The 20,687-nt window shown below is 44.7% G+C and overlaps 1 protein-coding gene and 1 long non-coding RNA gene across 6 annotated transcripts in view; one reads left to right on the forward strand and one right to left on the reverse strand.

Moving 5' to 3' along the window:
• Window positions 1-852: 852 nt before the first annotated feature.
• Window positions 853-18,829, reverse strand: LOC116541004. Its single transcript, XR_004264691.1, has 3 exons — window positions 18,819-18,829; window positions 17,300-17,307; window positions 853-1,003 (listed from the first exon to the last, which is right to left on the reverse strand). It is a non-coding gene; the product is annotated as an uncharacterized LOC116541004 (long non-coding RNA).
• Window positions 15,423-20,687, forward strand: part of ADAMTSL3 (ADAMTS like 3) — a 361,855-nt gene continuing 356,590 nt past the window's right edge. For 4 of the 5 annotated variants that reach the window (XM_032264821.1, XM_032264819.1, XM_032264822.1 and 1 more), the window contains exons 1-2: window positions 15,423-15,630; window positions 17,079-17,180. In XM_032264821.1, the coding sequence (XP_032120712.1) occupies window positions 17,112-17,180 (69 nt within the window). In that variant the 5' untranslated portion in view covers window positions 15,423-15,630; window positions 17,079-17,111. The remainder of the gene's footprint in view (window positions 15,631-17,078; window positions 17,181-20,687) is intronic. The other variant, XM_032264820.1, reaches the window with a different exon arrangement.

Genomic DNA, 20,687 nt, shown 5'->3' on the forward strand with positions numbered 1-20,687 from the left:
ACCTAGGTGATGGGTTGATAAGTGCAGCAAGTCACAGTGGCACGTGTTTACCTATGTAACAAACCTGCACATCCTGCACGTGTACCCTGGAACTTTAAAAAAAATTGTGTTTACACTATGCTGTAGTCTATTAAATGTGTAGGAGCATATGTCTTAAAAAACCAGAGTACACACCACTACTGAAAAATGCTAATGACTGTCTGAGCCTTCAGCAAGTGGTAATCTTCTTGCTGCTGGAAGGTCTTGATTTTGATGGCCACTGACTGATCAGGGTGGTGTTGCTAAAGGTTGGGATGGCTGTGGCAATTTCTTAAAATAAGACAATGCTGAAGTTAGCTGCATGGGTTGACTCTTCCTTTCAAGAAAGATTTCTCTGTTGCATGCAATGTTGCTTGATAGCATTTTACACACAAATTTGAACTTTCAAAATTTGAGTCAGTTCCCTCATTTAAGTTTATGTAATAATGTAAATCCTTTGTTGCCATTATAATAATGTTCACAGCATCTTCACCAAAAGTAGATTCCATCTCAAGAAATCACTTTCTTTTCTTTTTTTTTTTTTTTGAGATGGAGTTTCGCTCTTGTTCCGCAGGCTGGAGTGCAATGGCGCGATCTCGGCTCACCGCAACCTCCGCCTCCTGGGTCCAGGCAATTCTCCTGCCTCAGCCTCCTGAGTAGCTGGGACTACAGGCACGCGCCACCATGCCCAGCTAATGTTTTGTATTTTTAGTAGAGATGGGGTTTCACCATGTTGACCAGGATGGTCTCGATCTCTTGACCTCGTGATCCACCCACCTCGGCCTCCCAAAGTGCTGGGATTACAGGCGTGAGCCACCGCGCCCAGCCGAAATCACTTTCTTTGCTTATCTGTAAGAAGCAATTCCTCATCTATTTAAGCTTTTTTATGAGATTGCAGGAATTTAGTCACATCTTCAGACTCCACTTCTAATTCCAGTCCTCCTGTTATTTCCACCACATCTGCAATTACTTCCTCCACTGAAGTCTTAAACCCCCTCAAAGTCATCCCAACAGGGTGGAAATCAACTTCTTCTAAACTCCGGTTAATGTTGATAATTTTGACCTCCTCACATGAATCACAAATGTTCTTAAAGGCATCAAAGTGAGTCCTTTCCAGAAAGTTTTCACTTGACTTTGCCCAGATCCATCAACAAAATCACCTGCCTTGGCCTCCCAAAGTTCAGGGATTACAGGCATGAGCCACTGCATCAAAATATATCCCTGACTTTTTAGATGTCAAAACAATTTCTAAAATTAAAATAGCTGTATTTTTCTAATTGTAAAAGTAATACAGGCATATTGCAGAAAAAAATTCAGAATACGTGTAAAATCATAAGAAGAAAGTGAAAATCACCTTTAACCCCACAACCTCAAAATAATTACTATTATCAACATTTTCATTATATTCTTCCGGTTTTGTTCTTGTATAATTTTATCCATTTTATATATTTATATATATATTCATCCACACAAATGAGAGTTCCATATTATGATTTTATCTTTCTACGTTAATAACTGTAGACCTAAGTCTTACAGTTTATTGGCTACATGGTATTTTATTATATGTCTATGTCATAACTTAGCTGACTAACCTCCTATTGTTATGCATTTCCAGTTTTCTTCTATTACGGACAAACAGGTAACAGTCATCTCTATATATAACTTCAATTATTTCCTTATGATACATTTCTAGAAATAGAAAAAAATGGGTCAAAATGACAAACATATTGAACTTAGATATATTTAAATGTGTATATTAATTAGCTTCCTTCATATTATACTTGAACTTCCTGATGGTTACATTGGTTTATATTTCTTATATCAGTGTGTGGATATTCATTTGCTTCTATTCTTATTAATTCTGGGTAAAAATAATTATTGACATTTGTCCATCTGACAGGTAAAAACATATACCCCTATTGCTTAATTTGCATTTCTTGGCTTACTAGTGGGGTTGATCTTTTCAAATAGTTACTGGCTATTTTTAGTTCTTACTGTATTCATTGCCTAATTTTCTAGTAGCATTTCCCTCTGATTAATCAGTTTATTGCTTTGATCCCTTATCTATTATGTGAGTTTAAAATATATTCTCCAGTTTGCCAATTCCCTTTGTGTGTGTGTGTGCACACATGTGTGTGTTGTCTGCCTGTTACACCAATATTTTTAAAATGCATGTAATCAAATCGATCATTCTTTTCCTTCCTATTTTCTGGTATTATTCTCAACTTTCTCAACTCTAATATTATAAAATCACTGAATTTTCTACTTTTTTTCTTATTGCACATTAATCTTTAACTCATCTGGAATTTATTTCATAGAAATGAAGGAAGTTGATATGTAACATTTCCCACTAAATATCTAGCCAATAATTTACACTTTTTTCATTGAATTAAAATGTCACCTTTAATACATACTGATATTTCAAATATATTTAGATATAATTCCTTACTCTTTCTGTTTCACTATGTAATTTTTCCTCCCATTCCCTGATTATTAGTAGCATTGTTGCTTTGGTAAGAACACAGTATAAGATCTACTCTTTTAGCAATTTTAAGTGTTCAATACAGTATTGTTAACTGTGAGTACTACACTACAGAGTAGATCTCCAGAACTTACTCTTGCATAACTAAAAGTTCACACCCTTTAACCATCACCTTTCTAGTTCTGCCTTCCACAAGCCCCTGCCAATTACCATTCTACTCTCTGCTTTTATGAATTTGATTATTTTAGATTCTACATATAAATGAGATCATACAGTATTTGTCTTTTTGTGTCTGATTTATTTCACTTAATATAATATTAAGTGAACATTAAGTTAACATAATCTATTAATGGATTTCCTTCTTTTTATAGCTGAATACTTTTCCAGTATATGCCATATACCATAATGTCCTTATCCATTCATCTGTTGATGGACAATTAGGTTGTTTCTATATCTTGGATATTGTGAATAATGTTGTGATGAACCTGCAAGTGCAGGTATCCCTTTGACATACAGATTTCATATCAAATGGAACTGCTGAATCATATGAGTTCTAGTTTTAATTTTGGAGAGAACTTCCATACTGTTTTCCATAGTGACTGTACTAATTTACATTCCCAATAGCAGTGTAAAAGAGTTCCTTTTCTCCACATCCTTGTCAACTTTTGTTATCTTATATCTTTTTTTTTTTTTTTTGGGAGCTGTGGCATGGTCACTTTTTAATTGCACTGTCACTGCATAGCCATCCTAACAGGTTTGAGGTGGTACCACATTGATGTTTTGATTTACATTCCTGATGATTAGTGTTGTTGAGCACCTTTTCTTGTACCTTTTGGCATTTGCATATCTTCTTTGGAAAAATGTCTATTCATATCCTTTGCCCATTTAAAAATCAGATTTTATTTTTTTGCTTTTAAGTTGTATGAGTTCCTTACATATTTCAGATGTTAACCCCTTATCCAGTATATGGTTTGCAAGTATTTTCTCTCAATCTATATGTCTTTTATTTGGTTATTTTTTTGCTCTGCAAATGCTTTTTAGTTTGATGTAATATCACTTGTTTATTTTTGCTTTCCTTACCTGTACTTTTGGTATCATACCCCAAAAATTATTGCCAAGACCCATGTCAAGGAACTTTTTCTTATGTTTTCTTTCATGGTTTTAGATCTTACATTTAGTTCTTTAATCTATTTTGAGTTGATTTTTCTCTACGGTGTGAGGTTAGGGTCCAATTTCATTCTTTTGCTTGTAGATGTACAGTTTTCTCAGCATCATTTGTTAAAGAGACTGTCATTTTGTTAAAGAGACTGTGTATTCTTGGTACCCTTGTCAAAAATTAGTTGGCCATATATGTATGGGTTTAATTCTGAATTATCTATTTTGTTTCAGCTCTGTTCTTCTTACTCAAGATTGTTTGGCTATTTGGGATATTTTGTGGTTCCATATGAATTTTAGGATTCATTTTATATTTCTATGAAAAATTCTATTGGAATTTTGACAGAGATTGCATTGAATTTGTAGCTAACTTTGGATAATATAGACATTTTAACAATATGGATTTTCTAATTCATGAATATTATCTTTCCATTTATTTGTGTCGAATTTAATTTCTTTCATCAATGTTTTATAGTTTTCAATGTAGAGATATTTCACCTCCTTAGTTAAATCTATGCCTAAGTATTTTATTCATTTTGATAGTATTGCAAATGAAATTGTTTTCTTCTTTTTTTTTTTTGGATAGCTCATTGGTAATATATATTATGCAACTGATTTTTGTATGTTGATTTTATATTCCTCAACTTTACTGAATTCATTTTATTAGTTCCAACAGTATGTGTAGTCTATTATAAAATTTTGTCATCAGCAAACAGAGACAAATTTACTTCTTATTTTCCAATTTAAATACCTTTTATTTCCTTTTCTTGCCTAATTGCTCTGGCTGGGACTATGTTAAATAGCAGTGGTGACAGTGGGCATCCTTGTCTTCTTCCTGATCTTAGAGGAAAAGTTTGCAGCTTTTCACTGTTGAGCATAATGTTAGCTTTGGACTTATCATGTATGGTTTTCATTACCATATGTAATGTAGCACATTCCTTTTATACCTAATTTATTGAGAATCTTTATCATTAAAGAATGCTGAATTTTGTCAAAATTTTTCTGCATCTACTGAGATGATCATATGAGTTTTATCCTTCATTATGTTGAAGCTGTGAGGGCTGTTAGGGTCCCCTGTCATCTACATTAGGTATTTCTCCTAATGCTATCCCTCTCCAATCCCCCACCCCCTGCTATTCTTCCCTTTGTCCCCCATTCCCCAGGCCCCAGTGTGTGATATTCCCCTCCCTGCGTCCACGTGTACTCATTGTTCAACACCCACTTAGGAGTGAGAACATGCGGTGTTTGGTTTTCTGTTCTTGTGTCTTAGATTTTTTTTTAATGGATATACCCACACTACTCCTCTTGTTCCCTCTTACAGGACAAGCCTTAGGATTGTGTATCTTCTCTTGATCCTGCAAAGCCACATTTTGTATTGAAATTCTCCTGTTTATTTTCCCTAGGGCAGGAAATATCAAGGTTGTGGCAGTTCACCCAAGCCAAGTTGAGATGATTGCTAAAATCCACACCTGCTGTTGAGATCCTTATGCTGTCTGTGAGAGCTCATGCAGGCTGTGCACAGGGATGCATAGGATGCTATCTATGGGGAGCTGCATGAGTGCTCAGAAAGTCTGTTGGCTGGTTCAGGAGAGTCCTCGAGTGAGTCGTCCTGGAGGAGTCTTGGGAGGCCTGCTTGGTAGAGTTTATGTGTTGGTTCACAAGGTACGTGACTGGCTGTTGAGAACTGTGACAGCTGTTCTGCACTTTCTCCCCTTCTCCCAGCTCTTAGCTGTCCACAGGCAATTCAGTCATGTTGATCCCCTCAGTGTTCTAGGTGGGGTAGATGGAAGCGGGCCTTCTGGGCAGCATCTTTCAAGGATGGGGAAACTGGGCACTCACTTCATTCTCCCTTTCCCCTGTGGAAGAAGTCATGGGCCAAGGGAGCCTCTCGGTACCAAGCTGTGCCACTCTGGGGGAGGGGTGATGCAGATAAAGTGAAACTGTTCTTATCCTTTTAAATGTGTTTATGCATAGGTTCTTTGCTCCACCAGGGTGCTGGGACCTCAGCTAGATTCTGGAGCTCCCACAAAGTTCTCACCTGTGGGTGGTTGCCAAACCCTGTGATCTGTTGGAGGATGAGAGCTGGAACCTCCTATTCTGCCATCTTGCTAACATCACTATCTCAGGTCTTCTTAAAGCTGTCTTTTCACGTTCTTCTCTGCAAAATCCAAGTTATCACATCAACTGTTCCTCTCATCTTCTGAGCTCTCAAACTCTACAAACTGCTTTCAGCTGCCTGGCTGTTTCTCTTTTTTTCTGGTCTCTCTGATCCTTTCTTCTTTTGGTGATTTCATATATGTTTTAAGTAAGAAATTAATCAGAATCACTCTAATCCCAAGAGAAGAATTATGGCTGATTGAACAAGTAAAGAATCAGTCTATCTTTAAAGGCAGAAGGAAAAAGCACTATTGCAGACCTGTATTAGTTACTCTCTCTCTTTCAATACTTATTACACTATTTATTTTCCAGAGTGGTCTCTTTACCTTCCTGGCAGAGTCAAAGAAGGACATTCACAGTGCACAGCTCTCTTTTCTCATCATGAGAGCCACTGCTGCCAGAGCAATGATCACGGCTGTATCTCATCAACCCTCCCTGAATTGCAGTTCTAGGGATGATTATCTTCCCCAGTTTTCAGCATTCATATGGAATTTTTTTAATCTTATCAATTTGACAATTTCAGTGGGGAATGGCTGTTTTGAGTAAAATGTTAATGCTCATATCATCCTCTGGGATGAGAAGTCTCCACGTGACCTGAAATTTCATGTCAGTATCAGTTTTTTAAAATTTCTTTTCCATTTTCCCTATGTAGGCTTTGCAGAACACTGGATACTTTGTTCTCAATTTTCCTGGCCCCATATATAAATTTGGGGATACTTTTTCATAAAGTCTTTTGATTTCTTTCTTAGTCTTTAAAAACAACAATAAAAAATACACTGCTCTGGAACATATTTGATGAAATAGCATTTACCAATTTCATGGGAAATTCCGCGTAAGTCCCACTCTTGCTTTGATGGTTAACCAGAGACCCAGGCTCAGATTGAATATCAAACTTGCCTTGGAGGAATCAGGGGCTTCTGGATGTATCTTTCAAACTGAATTTCATAATGGAAGAACAAAAGAACAGAGCTGGGTAAACTTCCTTCAAGCCAGAGCCACTGAGCCATATGAGCAAATGGTGAAGACCCAGGCAGAAATCAAAAGTGGCTCATAATGATTGCATCTTGATTTTGGTTTTAAATAAATGTCGATGTTTTCACTATTTTGGGGGAATTATACTTGTATGACTTGCACATTATAGAACATTTAGAAAGTCCTTTCCTGATAAAAGACATATGGATAGATGACAGATGAAGGTAGCTAGCTATTTTTACCTAAACCATGAACTTCTATGGTTTCATGCATCAACCATATGTGCTGACGAGTCATCAATATACATCTCCAGCCCAGGCATCTTCCTAGTTCTAGATCTAAAGGCGTTTCCAACTCAAAATGTCCCAAATGAAGCCATCATCTCTGTGTGCCCCCTCCTACCTAACACACGCCTCCTCCTATGTACTCTGCATCAGTGAATGACACCAAGCTGCCCATGTCACATGTCAGAAATCAAGAAGTCAGCCTTAACTTGTCCTAGTGTCCACTCTTTAAGTCATTCACCACATCTTACCAATTCTACCTTTCTAGTAACTCTCAAATCCATCTATTTTCTTGTATTTCCACTGTCACTCATGTCAGGTTAGGCTACCATGAGCTCTTTCTTATCCTACTAAAAACACAGCCAGAGTAATCATTACCAAGGGCCAGTCTTACTGTGTCATTCTTCTATCAAATGTTATCCTAAGCAACCCATTGCTCTTCGGGTCAACCCCATAGCAGGGCATATGTGGCCTTCAAAACTCAGCCCTTGCCTATCTCTACTTACCTTTTTTTTTTTCCTTGAGACAGAGTCTTTTTCTGTTGCCCAGGCTGGGTGTAGTGGTGTGATCTTGGCTCTGCCTCCCCAGCTCAAGTGATTCTCCTGCCTCAGCCTCCTGAGTAGCTGCAACTACAGGTGCGTACCACTACACCTGGCTAATTTTTGTATTTTTGTAGAGACAAAATCACCACGTTGCCCAGGCTGACATCAAACTCCTAGACTCAAGCGATCTGCCTGCCTCAGCCTCCCAAAATGCTGGGATTACAGGCATGAGCCACAGTGCCTGGCCTGTCTACTTACCTTTGGCCAATTCCATTTTCACTTTGTGATTCAAGTGTGTTAGCATAGACTAGATTTATGCTGCAGTAACAATACAAATTTCAGATGCTTAACAGATAAATTTCTTATGCATGTGAAATCTGGCATAGGTTGGTTGACTGCCCATGGTAGCTGTCCTTCATGGGGTGGTTCAGGGAGCCAGGATCCTTTGATCTTGTGGCTCTGCATGCCAACACACATCCTCTGTGTTAACTGCCCAACGGGAGGAGAGAGACTGGAGAGTCCACAGTGAGCTTTTCATTGCCTTAACCAGAAAGTGATACACATCACTTCCATTTTTATTTCATTGGCTAGAATGACTCGATGGCTCTGCCTAACTGCAAGAAAGCTGGGAATTGTAACCTTCCTAAAGCATCCAGTAAGGAGCCATACCAAAGAGATTTGGTGAACACTTTGCTTTGCCTCTGCCACAGAAAACACAATGGTATGAATACCAGGAGGTGGTAATCACTGGGGTCCTGCTAGAATCTGTTTACCACAGATACCCTACAACCTTCCCTCAATTCCTTATTAGGCTGAAGGTGTGTGCACACAAACCCATATATGGGAATAATATGAAAGTGGGCAGATAGGATTTGTTCTAGAACATGTGATAAATGTATTTATTTTCCCCTAGATAGACCCCACCTCCCAACCATTTATTTTATTTTATTTATTTTTTTGAGACAGGATTTCACTCCCATCACCCAAGCTGGAGTGCAATGGTGCAATCTTGGCTCACTGTAACCTCTGTCTCCCAGGTTCAAGCAATTCTCCTGCCTCAGCCTCCCAAGTAGTTGGGACTACAGGTGTGCACCAGCACTGGCTGATTTTTTTTTTTTTTTTTTGTAGAGATAGGGTTTTGCCATGTTGCCCAGGCTGGTCTTGAACTCCTGAACTCAAGTGACCTTCCAGCTTTGACCTCCCAAAGTTTTGAAATTACAGGGGTGAGCCACTGAGCCTGGCCCATTTATATTATTTTAAAACACATATTTGGGATTGTAGATTGTTTTGACTGGAGAAAAATCACAGAAGGAGAATAAAATTTTTAATTAAAATTTTAAAATTTTAACCACAGGATAAAATCCTGTGCTTGTAATTAAACTTCAGTTCTCAATTGAAATATTTTCCTAAGAAACTTCTAATACCCTCACAACTGAATTAGTTGCTGTTTTACCCAGTGCATTTACAGCTTCCTGCCCTTAAACCTCTGAAAACATTTATCACACTGTATCTCAGTCACTTCTGCAGGACAGGTGCTATCTCTTGTCATATCATTGTATTCCCAAGACTTTGCACATGTCTGACACAAGGTACATTGTCAATAAATACGTAGTGCAATTATACTGTGTTGAACTGAGTTGTTCTTTAGGTCTAAAGCTGACCAGATGCAAACGATGAGATCTGAAGAAAATTGGTTCCTCACTCATCTGCGAACATTTTTGCCTGAGTCTGGAAGAGGAAGGGATAGAAATGCTTAATTGGCTATCAAAACCCTCCCAAAGTTAATGTGTTTTGCAAAACTTAATACATAGAAATGTTTTTATTGAACTTAACATTTGAAAAAATACTTTTTAAGTATTCCTTTGTGGTGCTTCCAACCCAAATATTGCCAAGCGGAGAGCGTAAGGATCACATAGGAAAGCAGACTAAACAGGCGAGTCTCGTTTTGTGGTGCACAGAGAAGGACATGCAAGCAGCACCAAAGAAAATGCTTTCGCGCACAACTGTTCTTGACGATTCGTCCGAAAACTGATATCGCATTTTTAAATAAAGGGTATAGCCTTTAGAGGAATATGATTTCTTACTTTACACTCTGCTCTTTTGCTCAAATTAATTCTGGAATAAAATCTTGGTGATCTACAGTGGTCAGAGATGATGTTCTAGATGTGAGTTTTTCAGTAAACCAAGGTGAATATTTGTGGGAATATGTATTGCTTGGTTTTTGTTTTCCTTTTCTTAAATTTAACTCTTTCATGTGCAAATATTTTTCTAAAACATAACACATACGTTCACACATTCAAACAGAATCTACTGGACAAATGGGTTCATAACCTGGATTCCTGAGCATGAACACAGTATTGGCCATGATGTAAGTGTTCTCAGGCCCCACTGAGGTGAACCAAGCTGCACCAAACAATGGTAATTTGTGACTTTTTTGGTGCCTTTTATGTTTTTCTGCAGCACCTTTATCCTGTCACTGCCTCTTAGTAGGCATTCTATCCCTTTCTAATTTATGGCTTCTGATTTACTCTTGAAAATCAGACGAGGAAACTTGTTAAAACTATATGCAAAGTAAGAATCAGTCGTCTTGAGTGAGACCTAAGTGTTCGCCGATAATGCAATATGCTTGCGTCATCTTGGCTGGATGCTGAAAAGTGTTTTCTGTTACTGATCTGGTTATACTAAAACTAGGAGAGAACCCCAGGGTTGAGTTCTAGATTTGCGAGGTATTGCTGTAATACACAAGCAAAGTATAAAAACAACTTCACAAGTGACACTGGAAGGAACCATGGAAACTTTCTAATTTTTACACTTTCACAAGATGAAGGAGAAAGTCGAAGGGCCCACTCTGGTCAGAAAACTACCAGCGCTAGCTGAGCATATTTCCTGTGCGGGACTGGGGATATGTTCTGAAAACCAGGCACGGTAGATGCCTTTGGAGAGGATTCCCTGTCCGATTTCTTTACCAGCAGGCACACCTACCCCGGCATATATTTGGTGCAGCAGGTAAAGGCTTACAGCCGATACCTTCCTGGAGCATCGTCCTGCGCCACTGGGAGCTGCCTTGGAGGTTATACCACCATATATACCACCACCCAGCTCCAGCGGAGGCAATGACTGGCACGCGGGTCAGCAGCCGGTCCTGGTGCTTCAAGTCAGGGCAAATCTATAGTATAGTTTCTGTTCCAGGATCCCCGAGGATCTCATGAAGGTTAGACTTGACCTCAGTCACAGCTTGCTTCAGGCTTGCCCCTTACCTATCCTGCTTCCCTCACTCCTTTACAGGTTTTTCCCGAAGAGCACTTGCTAGCTAATTTTGTGCCTGTTAGGCACCACGTTAACATCCAGATGTCTTATCGCTCTCTCTCTCTCATGTTTTTTTTTTTTTTTTTTTAGATAGAGTCTCATTCTGTTGCCCAGGCTGGAGTGCAGTGGCGTGATCTCGGCTCACTACAACCTCCGCCTCCCAAGTTCAAGTGATTCTCTTGCCTCAGCCTCCTGAGTAGCTGGGACTACATGTACACGCCACCATGTCTGGCTAATTTTTGTATTTTTTAGTAGAGACGGGTTTTCACCATGTTGGCCAGGCTGGGTTCAAACTCCTGGCGTCGAGTGATCTGCCCACCTTGGCCTCCCAAAATGTTGGGATTACAGGTGTGATCCACCGCACCTGGCCCCAGATGTGTTGTCTCTTGGTGGCCTTGGCTGAGAGTGTATCTTTGGTGCATGCTACAGTCAATGGTACCTTCTGCTGGCGTACTTGAGGCAAGTCATTTTTTTGTCCAAGCCTCCGACACAGCTTTCTTGAGTGTGCTTCCCAGGCCCACTTCACAATTCTGTAACCGGAAAGAGCATTTCTGTATCACGAACAAATTAAGGCTGATGCCCTGAACTGATATTCCTTCTCTCTAAGGGTAAAACTTACACACACCCCAACATCACCATCATCAATAATTCCTTTCCTGGTCTTCAATGTGTATCTCTCATGCGAATGTTGTACTGTGTGCTTATTGGGTTGGGGTCAATATGCAATGCTGGGAGTGTGGGTAGGAATCTCTGAAATTCATCTAGGAAGACGCAGGTCCTAAGACAGGGAGGAAGTGGAACTTCCTAAGAGAGGAAGTGGAACTCTGTCTCCTTGACCCTTCAGAGTCTAAATGTGTTGCCATTGCCCCAGGTGGTGGTATTCACACAGGGAGGGAGTCCAGGAGGTAGGAAGGGAGGGGCCTGAACCGCCCCAGATAGTTGATTGGGTGGTTCAGGTGCCCATACTCAAGAGCCAAATCAGCCAGACTAGCTCCTTTTGGGTTTAATCATTCCTGTTCTTCCCACTTCCCAATCTCCCACCACACCATGCCTTTGGCAAAGTCTTATTGGCCTTTGGCCAAGCCTCAGGTGAGGGGGTAAACATGGAAGGGAAGTATGGGTGAATGACTGAGGGAAGGGGTGAGGGAAGAGGTGACTGAGAGGTGGTGAGGCCATGATTCTGTGCACAGTATCCGTGAGGTCCAGCCAGCACCCCCAGTGGAGGCTGTCCAGTGCAGCTCTTCGTGGTCCTACCTCACAGAACCTTGGCACCTTGGCCACTCACACAGGTTTGACCTGCTAGGGTTAACTGGAAGGCAGAAGTTCCATAAGGCTATTGGTGATGTTTTCTCTCCTGCTTTTTGCTCCTGGAACACCTGCTCTTTGAGGGGGCTGGCCCCCTGCTAGATGGAACCTGTGGGAGAGAAAGGCTCAGTCCTGGTCTTAGCACTTGGTGTAGGGCTAGCATTCCTTGGAGGCTGGCTCAGGAATCAGATTGCCCAAGGGAAATGAGACAGGAAGTCCTGCTGAGCCGTTAATACCTTAAAGTAGAGAAGTGCATCTCAGATGTTCCCAACAAAGTCCCCCAACTCCAGAAGTATTCTCAGTGCCTTCCTGAGTTGCAGACACCGGGAGCTCCACTTAATGCAGCCGCCACTGCACGAGCGCAATATTTCTTTGAATTCTCCATTTCATCTTGCATATTCATGTGACTTTTTTGCATTTGACTCTATGATATGGCAGGGCTGGTTTTAGAATATGATGTGAGGAGTGGTATCATCTAGTTGCTAAAAACATGTGTTTTTTAAACCTTTCCACTTGTTTCCTCATTTGCAAAATGGGAATAAAAATAATATCTACCCCATAGGCTACTGCGATGACTAGGTACAAGCAAAATATCTGGAACGGTGCCTGCGCATCCTAAGTGTTTTGAAATGTTGATATGGCCGTTCCTTTACCTAGTGTTTCTTTACTGATGCAGTGATATGAGAAGCACGAAAAATCAGTTCTCATTATTTACAGATTGCCGATTGCGAATTCAGCTACTTGCTAAAATTTGTCATCCTTGTTCAGTTAAATTTAGCCTAAAGCTGCCTTCTGACATATTTTAAGGTTGGCCTAAAGGTCTCTCTGTACTTAGTAAACTGTAACCTAACCATGTGTAAACAGACTGTAACCTACTCTTGAAGCAGTCACAGAGTTTTGGCCAATCACAGGCGGCCGACTGTTCATACCATGTTTAAATAAGGCAAATGCCGAGCTGTAACCAATCCCGCTGTTTTGGTACCTCAGTTCCATTCTCTGTCCATAAATATTGTTTGACCACGTGGAAGCCCCAGAGTTGCTCTGAACCCATTTTGTTTTGGGGTGGTATGAGGGGGGCTACCCAATTTTAAATTGTTCTTTGCTCAATTTTGCCAAATTTGTCTAACGTTTTTATTTTAACACCTTGTAATCAATAGCTATGGCACTTTCAAAGTCATTCAACCAGTACTGAACATGCTGAGTCTCCTGAGGCACATGTTGGAGGCCCAGTCAACCCTCTGTCTTCTTTTGCGGCTTTCACACTGTGAATGAGTAGCCTGAAAGTTCTCTTCATTGCCATGTTTTCACATTTTTGTCTTTTATGTTGATGATTTTGCTGCTTAAAGCACCCCCAGGCACAGTGCTGAAGTGCAGTCTAGTGTACTAGCAGTCTAGTGCTGAAGAAGGCTGGGGTGTGCACTGCAGAGAAAATTTTTGTGTTAGATAAGCTTCATTCAGGCATGAGTTACAGCACTGTGGGCTGTGAGCTCAGCGTTCAGGAATCAATAATAGATGTTCAATAAGGTGTCTTTAAACAGAAACATGCATAAAATAAGGCAATGTGTTGACTGATTGACCAAAATATTGTGACCAGAAGCTTGCAGGAACCCAACTCTGTATTTCTCCTAGGAACAACGGCTCCATATTCACAAATTCATTGTTCTGTGACTTTATAGACCACAGCTATGGTGAATAAAGAGGATCGATTGTCCACAGGTGAGCTAGTTGTAGTTTAGCCCAGCCCTCCCTACCCTTCACTAGCTACTCCTCCCTCCCCTGTCTCCACGCTGACCTGTCCTCTGCTCACTTGCTACAAGTCTAATCATTTTACACAGAGTGGGGAGACAGCCTTGAAGATCCTCTTCTTGGCCAGAGGAAGTCACCAGAGTAAGGTAGGGAAGAACGCCTGCGGAAAGCAGGCAGGGCTAACTGCTCTTGGCATAGCTCTAACAGTAACTGGAGTGCACCAGCCACAGAGAAGGCAGGAGAGCAACTTTAGGGGTGAACAGATAGGGAGAGGAGCAGATAGGGGTTCCAGTCCTGGCTTCTCCACTCATGGTGCAAGTTATCCTCCCAGCCTCAGACTTATCCTAGGTGAAATGGGCTAATGCTACAAACTACTGCCGCTGTGAAGGTCAGATGCACACAAAGAGCTTGGTACTCAACAGACACCCAAGGAAATGACGACTGTAGTAAAACTTAGGTGGGGGCATAATGCAGGCTTTAAGATAAATCTCCTGGCCCTTGGCTTATCCCGCTGGGACTAGGACAAGGACAGGGACAAATATTTCCTCTTCTCTTCACCTCCAGAAGTACACAGGCAACTCACCCCAGTCTCTTGTCCACGACACTGCTACCCCCACCCCAAATCCCAGGTCTGGACACTATGTGATCCTAGCACCTGTGGACCTCTTGGTTCCCCAAGACCGGCTCAGCCGGGGGGGCGCCAGGTTCCCGGTTAAGAGGCGCTCCTGCAAGATCGCCTGTGGTCCCTGGCTGCCAAAGGTCCCAGGTCCCTGGGCGGTGAGCGTCTAGAGTACAGTCTCTTGTGTGGGGTCTGCGCTGTGCGGAGGGGACACAGGCCAGGAGAGGGCCGCTGGTCTCCGACTTTGGTCCTGCCTGGCCAGGAGCGCCTATAGCTCTTAGGCACGAGGCGGCGGTTCGGGCAAACCTCCGTGTGGCTGCTGGGCCTGACTTTGCAGAGCTGGCGCCCGTGTCTGGGCGGGGTGGGTGGAGGCTAAGGGAGGTGGGGCCGGGGGTGGGCTTCGGAGAGCCACGGCATCCCTACCCCGGCTCGGGCTAAGGCGGGGCGGCCCGGCTGGCTCGCGGCTCAGCGGCCGCCTTTCTCCAGCGCGCCTGTCGGCGGCGGCGTCGGCGGCGTCGGCAATCCCGGCTCTTGGCACAAGGCCTGGCGGCCGGCCCAGGGCGAGGAGTGGCTTCCAGGAAGCGGGCGGAGGAGCGTTCCAGCCGAGTCTCGCCGTCGCCGCGGCCCCGCGCGCTCGGAGCGGCCCGGGCCCGGCCCCACACCCGGTCTCTTCGCGCTCCGGTGCCTCCGGCTCGAGCTGAGGGCGCGGTGCCCGCGCGCAGGCGGAAGGGCGCCTGGGCACGCCGTGCACTTGCCGGGCGGTGCAGGTGGCGGCGCGCGCCCTCCGCCTCTGGGTCGGGGCCAGTGCAACGCTCTGCGCGCCCGAGGGGGCGGGAGAGGCGGGGCAGCCCCCGTCCCAGCCCCATTTAACTTCGCGGCGGCGGCGACTACTGCGGCGCCGCGGGCTGGAGGCCGGCGTCGGGGAAGGTCCTGGTCCCGGATTCCACACGAGGTGTTGACGGGCGGCTGCTGCCAGCCTCTCCGCAGCGCGCGCCGAGCCCGCGCGGCCCGGGGCTGCAAGTCCAGACACTTCTGCGGCGCAAGGTGGGTGCACCTAGCTCGGCGCAGGGCGGCCCCGCCAGGGGTCCGGGAAAGGCGTCCCCAGGGGAAGCAAGACTCGGACCAGCGGCCTCTCTAAGCAAGTCGGGGGACTGCAAGCAGAGTCGGGGCGTGCCCATTGGCCTCAGGACTGGGATGCTCCTCACTGCTGGGCACCTCGGGTCGGGCGCTCTCCGTGGCGTGCTGGGAGATTCACGGAGAGTGTTTCGGGGGCACTTCGCTGGCTGAGGGGCATTCTTGATTACGGGGGAACTCCACAGGGTTGGAGTTTTTCAGGATTGGAACTTACTAGCAGAAACCTCGCGCGTCCGAAGGTCCGGCCGGTTGGCCACTGGGTAACGATCGCCCAGGCGCCGGGGTTTGAGGCGACGCGTGCTCGCGGAAAGTGGGCGTGGGCACGGCCGGGAGGCGGCGGGGCGCTGGAGGAGTGACTTCGAGGCAGCGGGTAGTCGGAGGAGTGTGAGCTAGGAAGGCTGGTGCGAGTGGGCGAGGGGGGCGTAAGGTCCCAGGGCCCCGCACTGGCCGCCTCCCTCCAGCCGGGAGTCGCCGCCTCAGGTCGGAAACAGCAGCACATTTGCGGATCGCATTAGGCCAGGCCCTTAATGCTTTCTCCAGATGGAGAGAAGCCACCGACCCGCCCCCGGACACCAGCTCTGCCAAGGCGCCCGCCAGGCGAAGCGAGAGTCGAGTGTGACCTCGGCTTTTCCAATCTCAACTCATACTGATTTCCCTGTAATTGACAGGAAAAGTGAGGGAAAAAGACCTTGCTTCCCTCCTGGTTTCAGCTGACCTCTGCTGGCGAGCCCTCACCTACTTTTAGGAGATTGTGTTAGGCTGGCCCGGGGGCTGTCCTCCAAACCTCCCTGAACCTAGCTCTCAGGCATCTCTCTGGTTGTGGGGGCGGGACTTCGAGGGCGCACGCACGGTGTCATCTAGCGAGGAAAGCCTTGAACTACCAGAAGATCTGCGTTCCAGTCCTAAAATATCACTATCTTGCTGTGTGACCTTAGGCAGGTCCTTTCCCTCTCTGAGCTGCGTTCATTGTCTTAGACTCATTTTTGCCGTGAGTAGCAGAAGCTGGCCTAAACCTTGGCTCTGTGCTGGCTTCCTGAGTCAAATGCCAATAGCCACACCCTGCTGCTGACAGATGGGCTTGGAGGTGGCTGGGGCGGGGATGCCTCAGCTGCTGAAGGGTTGGAGGTATGAGTTGCCCACTGAGACAGGTCCAGCCCTCGCCTGACCTTGATGTGGACCTCCTAAAGGGAGCCCAGTTACCCTCACCCTGCAGTGGGCAGCCCTGTCCTTGGCCAACACAAACCTTTCCACAACAGTGTCTGGCCTTCAGGGTCCCCCCATCTAATGGGTCTCTTAAGTCATGGTTACTGCCATGGGGGCCAGAGCTGGTTAGTGATCAACTGTTTCCTCTTCTGTAGGCTACAACTGAGACCTGCAGGAGACCAGACCCCATGGCTTCCTGGACGAGCCCCTGGTGGCTGCTGATAGGGATGATCTTCATGCACTGTACCCTCCTGCAGGTAAGGTCATAGGGAGGGGAAGGGAAATGGTGGACATCCCTCTGCTTACTTAGAAGCATTATTCTAGACTACCTAAGATGTGACATGGTTAGTGTTATCACTATACCAGAGAACCAAACTTTCTTTCCTACCTCCAGCCAGTGGTGTTTCTCGTTGGTTTAGCTATAAGAGATTCTCCAGATCCTTTGGGTTCTTTCTGAATCTTGAACAGGCCCTTACTAGCACGGTGGATCCCATGCGCCAGTGATGACCTGGGGCTGTGATGGACTCTCTCATTTCAGACTAGAATGGCTGTCTGCATGTGCCCAGTAGAGGCTGGGTTGCTGGAGACTAGGACAGATTAATGGGCAGAGCCAGATTCTGGCCCCAGCTAAGCCACTAAATAAATATTCTGAGTTTACGTCTATCATCACATATCCTACTGTCTTATCCTGCACTCCTCTCTTTAGACTTCTGCTGTCTTTTCCAACCAACCTAGGAGGACCCGGCTCATGCAGTGTATCTTTATTTGTCTATGGGATAGACTAAAACAAAGGAGCGAGGCTAGCATGGCCTAAGAGACATTAGGGAGTAATGGAGACAGTGACAAAGTGCAGAACGCCTACTCCATCTATTAAGAGCAACCTCTACTCAATTCTATCAGATCGTTACTAAGTGGAGACGCAAGACTAGGATTGCCAGGTCTTATTTTTCAAAATAGCTGAATCGTCTCGATTTCTTACCAAATTTCCCAGTTTTTAAAGCATTGAAAGGCAGATAAATATGTTTGCAGCCTGGATTCAGCCAAGCAGTTTGCAGCGCCAGATCTAAAGGCAGGGCGCATCATAGTATTGTGTCCCAAGGGCTGCAGCTAGCCCCATACAGTGTCTTGTGTGAACTAGAACAATCCCTCCCTGCAGACATAACTTCTCAGATACATGGCTTGGTGGCCTGAGTACACTCAGGGTTTAGCAAGGGACTTGTCATTTAAGGGTTTAAATGTCTGTTAAGTAAGTATGCATGCATGAATCAAGATATATACCCTGAGATAAATGAACCAAATTTCTCTGCCTCTTGTTTCACTTTCTTGGACTTAGTGTCTGTAAGGCCTCTTTCAGCTCCAATGCCCTGTGAATTGTGACATACAAAGAACTGGTCAGCAAGGTGCATCTTCTCCCCATTATCCCATTTTATTGATGCTATTCCATAATCATATTAATAGAGCTCTTTTGTTAGAAAGTCTTTTCAGGATGATTTTCAGGTTCTCTGGCTAGTGAGACGACTGTTGAAGTGAAGGGTAGAGACTTGTTTCTGTCTCATCAGCAGATCTGAAACAGGCTTTGAGAGCTTCAGAGATCTGTTCCTGATCAAATGGGGCTAAGCCTTCAAGGCGCAGAGTTTCATTTGGTCTTCTTTCACCCTGTAAAATTTAAATGTGCTTTGAGGCAGTCTGTTGACCTTTGGCCAAGGACAGTGTTTGCCCAGCTTGAATCACTCACTGACCTCTTTTGGATTTTTCCATATCTGTATGCCTGTGGCAGTGCTGTTTCCATGTATCGAGGCAGTGTGCATAGAAGGTCATAGAAGGAGATTTCAGACCAGCGGTCTTCATCACTCACGCCACCCACTGTTCGAATCCCAGCTCTACTGCTTCATCACTGTGTCACACAAACATCTCTGCATCGCATCTCAGTTTTCTCATCTTTACAGACTTGATAATATTAGTATAGACCTCAGAATTGTTTGGAGGAGTTAATCCATTGCGAAGTGGAAGAAAGTGAAAAAGCAAACCAAACGGCGTCTGGCACGTAGTAAGCGTACAATAAAAGTCAGCATTCTGCGGTTGCTGCTGCTTGTCAGCCTTAGAAGCTTGAAGCAAGTGCAGTGCCTGTATTTTCCGTTGTGGAGCCTGTAGGGGACGCTCAAGAGGTATCAGCCGTGGCGAGCCTGATCTCCGCGAGGTGTGGGTGGGCGTGGCTACGGCAGTCTCACCATAAGCCCTGAGAGATGGTTCTGATGAAACGTGGTAGGTCAGCCCTGGGACCCTGTCCATGGCTTGGACACTCTTTTTTTTTTTTTTTCCCTAGAGTCAGCGTGGGTTTGACTCAAAGCCGCCTGTCTCAAAGCTGGTGTTTGGGTGGGTCTTAAGGTGTTCTGTAGCGTCTACTCTTGCTTCGTAAGTGCTGCCACCAGGTGGTTGGTAGAAAACTAATAGATTTGTGAGGCTGAGGCATTAATAACAAATAGATTTTCTTTCTTTTTTTTTCCTTCCCTCCTTCCTTCCTCCTCACCTTCCTTCCCTCCCCATCTTCCTTCCCTCCCTCCCTCCCTCCCTCCCTCCCTTCCTTCCTTCTTCTTTTTGACACGGTTTCACTCTGTTGCCCACACTGGAGTGCAGTGGCACGATCTTGGCTCACTGCAACCTCTGCCTCCCAGGTTCAAGTGATTCTTGTGCTCAGTCTCTGAGTAGCTGGGACTACAGGCACACGCCACCACACCCAGCTAATTTTTGTATTACTCGTAGAGATGAAGTTTTGCCATGTTGGCCAGACTGGCCTCGAACTCCTGACCTCAAGTGATCTGCCCACCTCCACCTCCCAACGTGCTGGGATTACAGATGTGAGCCACTGCGCCCGGCCACAAATACATTTTCTTGACTGAATCAGTTAAAATGTGAACTCTTATATTCACTGCCCACAAATAATGGTGATCAATTGCAGAATAAGGTATGAAGCTGGCAGCTCCTTGTTTTTCTGACTCATTCTGGACCATTCCTGGAGTTGCTCACTGTTTCTCTCACCCAGGCAGCTGGAGCGGCCTCCCTTCTTCCTGTCTCACAGGCCCTGGAAGCTTCCCGTTGCTCCAGCCTTCTCCTTAGGGACCTGATTTTCCCAGAGAAGATAGCAGCTACTGTTCTTACTCTCTCTTCCGGCCTGGAATATTTGAGAGCTTTTCAAACTTTATCCTGAACACCTTGAAGATGAGTCCTGTGTTGACGGTCCCCTGAATTACAGCTTGCCCCCCCCCCTTTTTTTTTTCTCTTGCCCAGGAGAAGAGTAAACAACCTCATCTGTTCACTAATTTAATTGCCATAGGATGGTTTGTAGCTCCCTGGCCAAGTGCCTTTAGAAATTGTTTTGACATTGCTCACTTGGCTTATGATTATCTCTTTAAACAACCATGTCAAGATGGCTTCATGTATATCTGAGTGGCCCTCCACCATGTTTTCCTCTGGGGAGGTGCTGTACTGTTCAGATTATCTGGCAAACTGTCCTGTCCCCTTTCCTGTGACTCTGGATAGAATAGCCTTTTCAGAAGAATGACTTGATATTTGACTGTCTCCACTGCCAAGTTCATAGATATCTACTGGAACAGGTCCCTCGAGGTCACGGTTTTGAAAGGCAGGAGGAATTTGGATGAAGACGTTCTGGGAGGTCTTCTAACTCTGTGGTGACCTCCTCTGCAGGGAGGATTTTGAAAATTTCAAAACACAACTTGTAAAATAAGCAATATCTGAGTTGGCTCAAG

Source organism: Sapajus apella, unplaced genomic scaffold (genome assembly GCF_009761245.1).
Source record: "Sapajus apella isolate SASKATOON/1434 unplaced genomic scaffold, GSC_monkey_1.0 scaffold147, whole genome shotgun sequence".
Classification (NCBI taxonomy): Eukaryota; Metazoa; Chordata; class Mammalia; order Primates; family Cebidae; genus Sapajus; species Sapajus apella.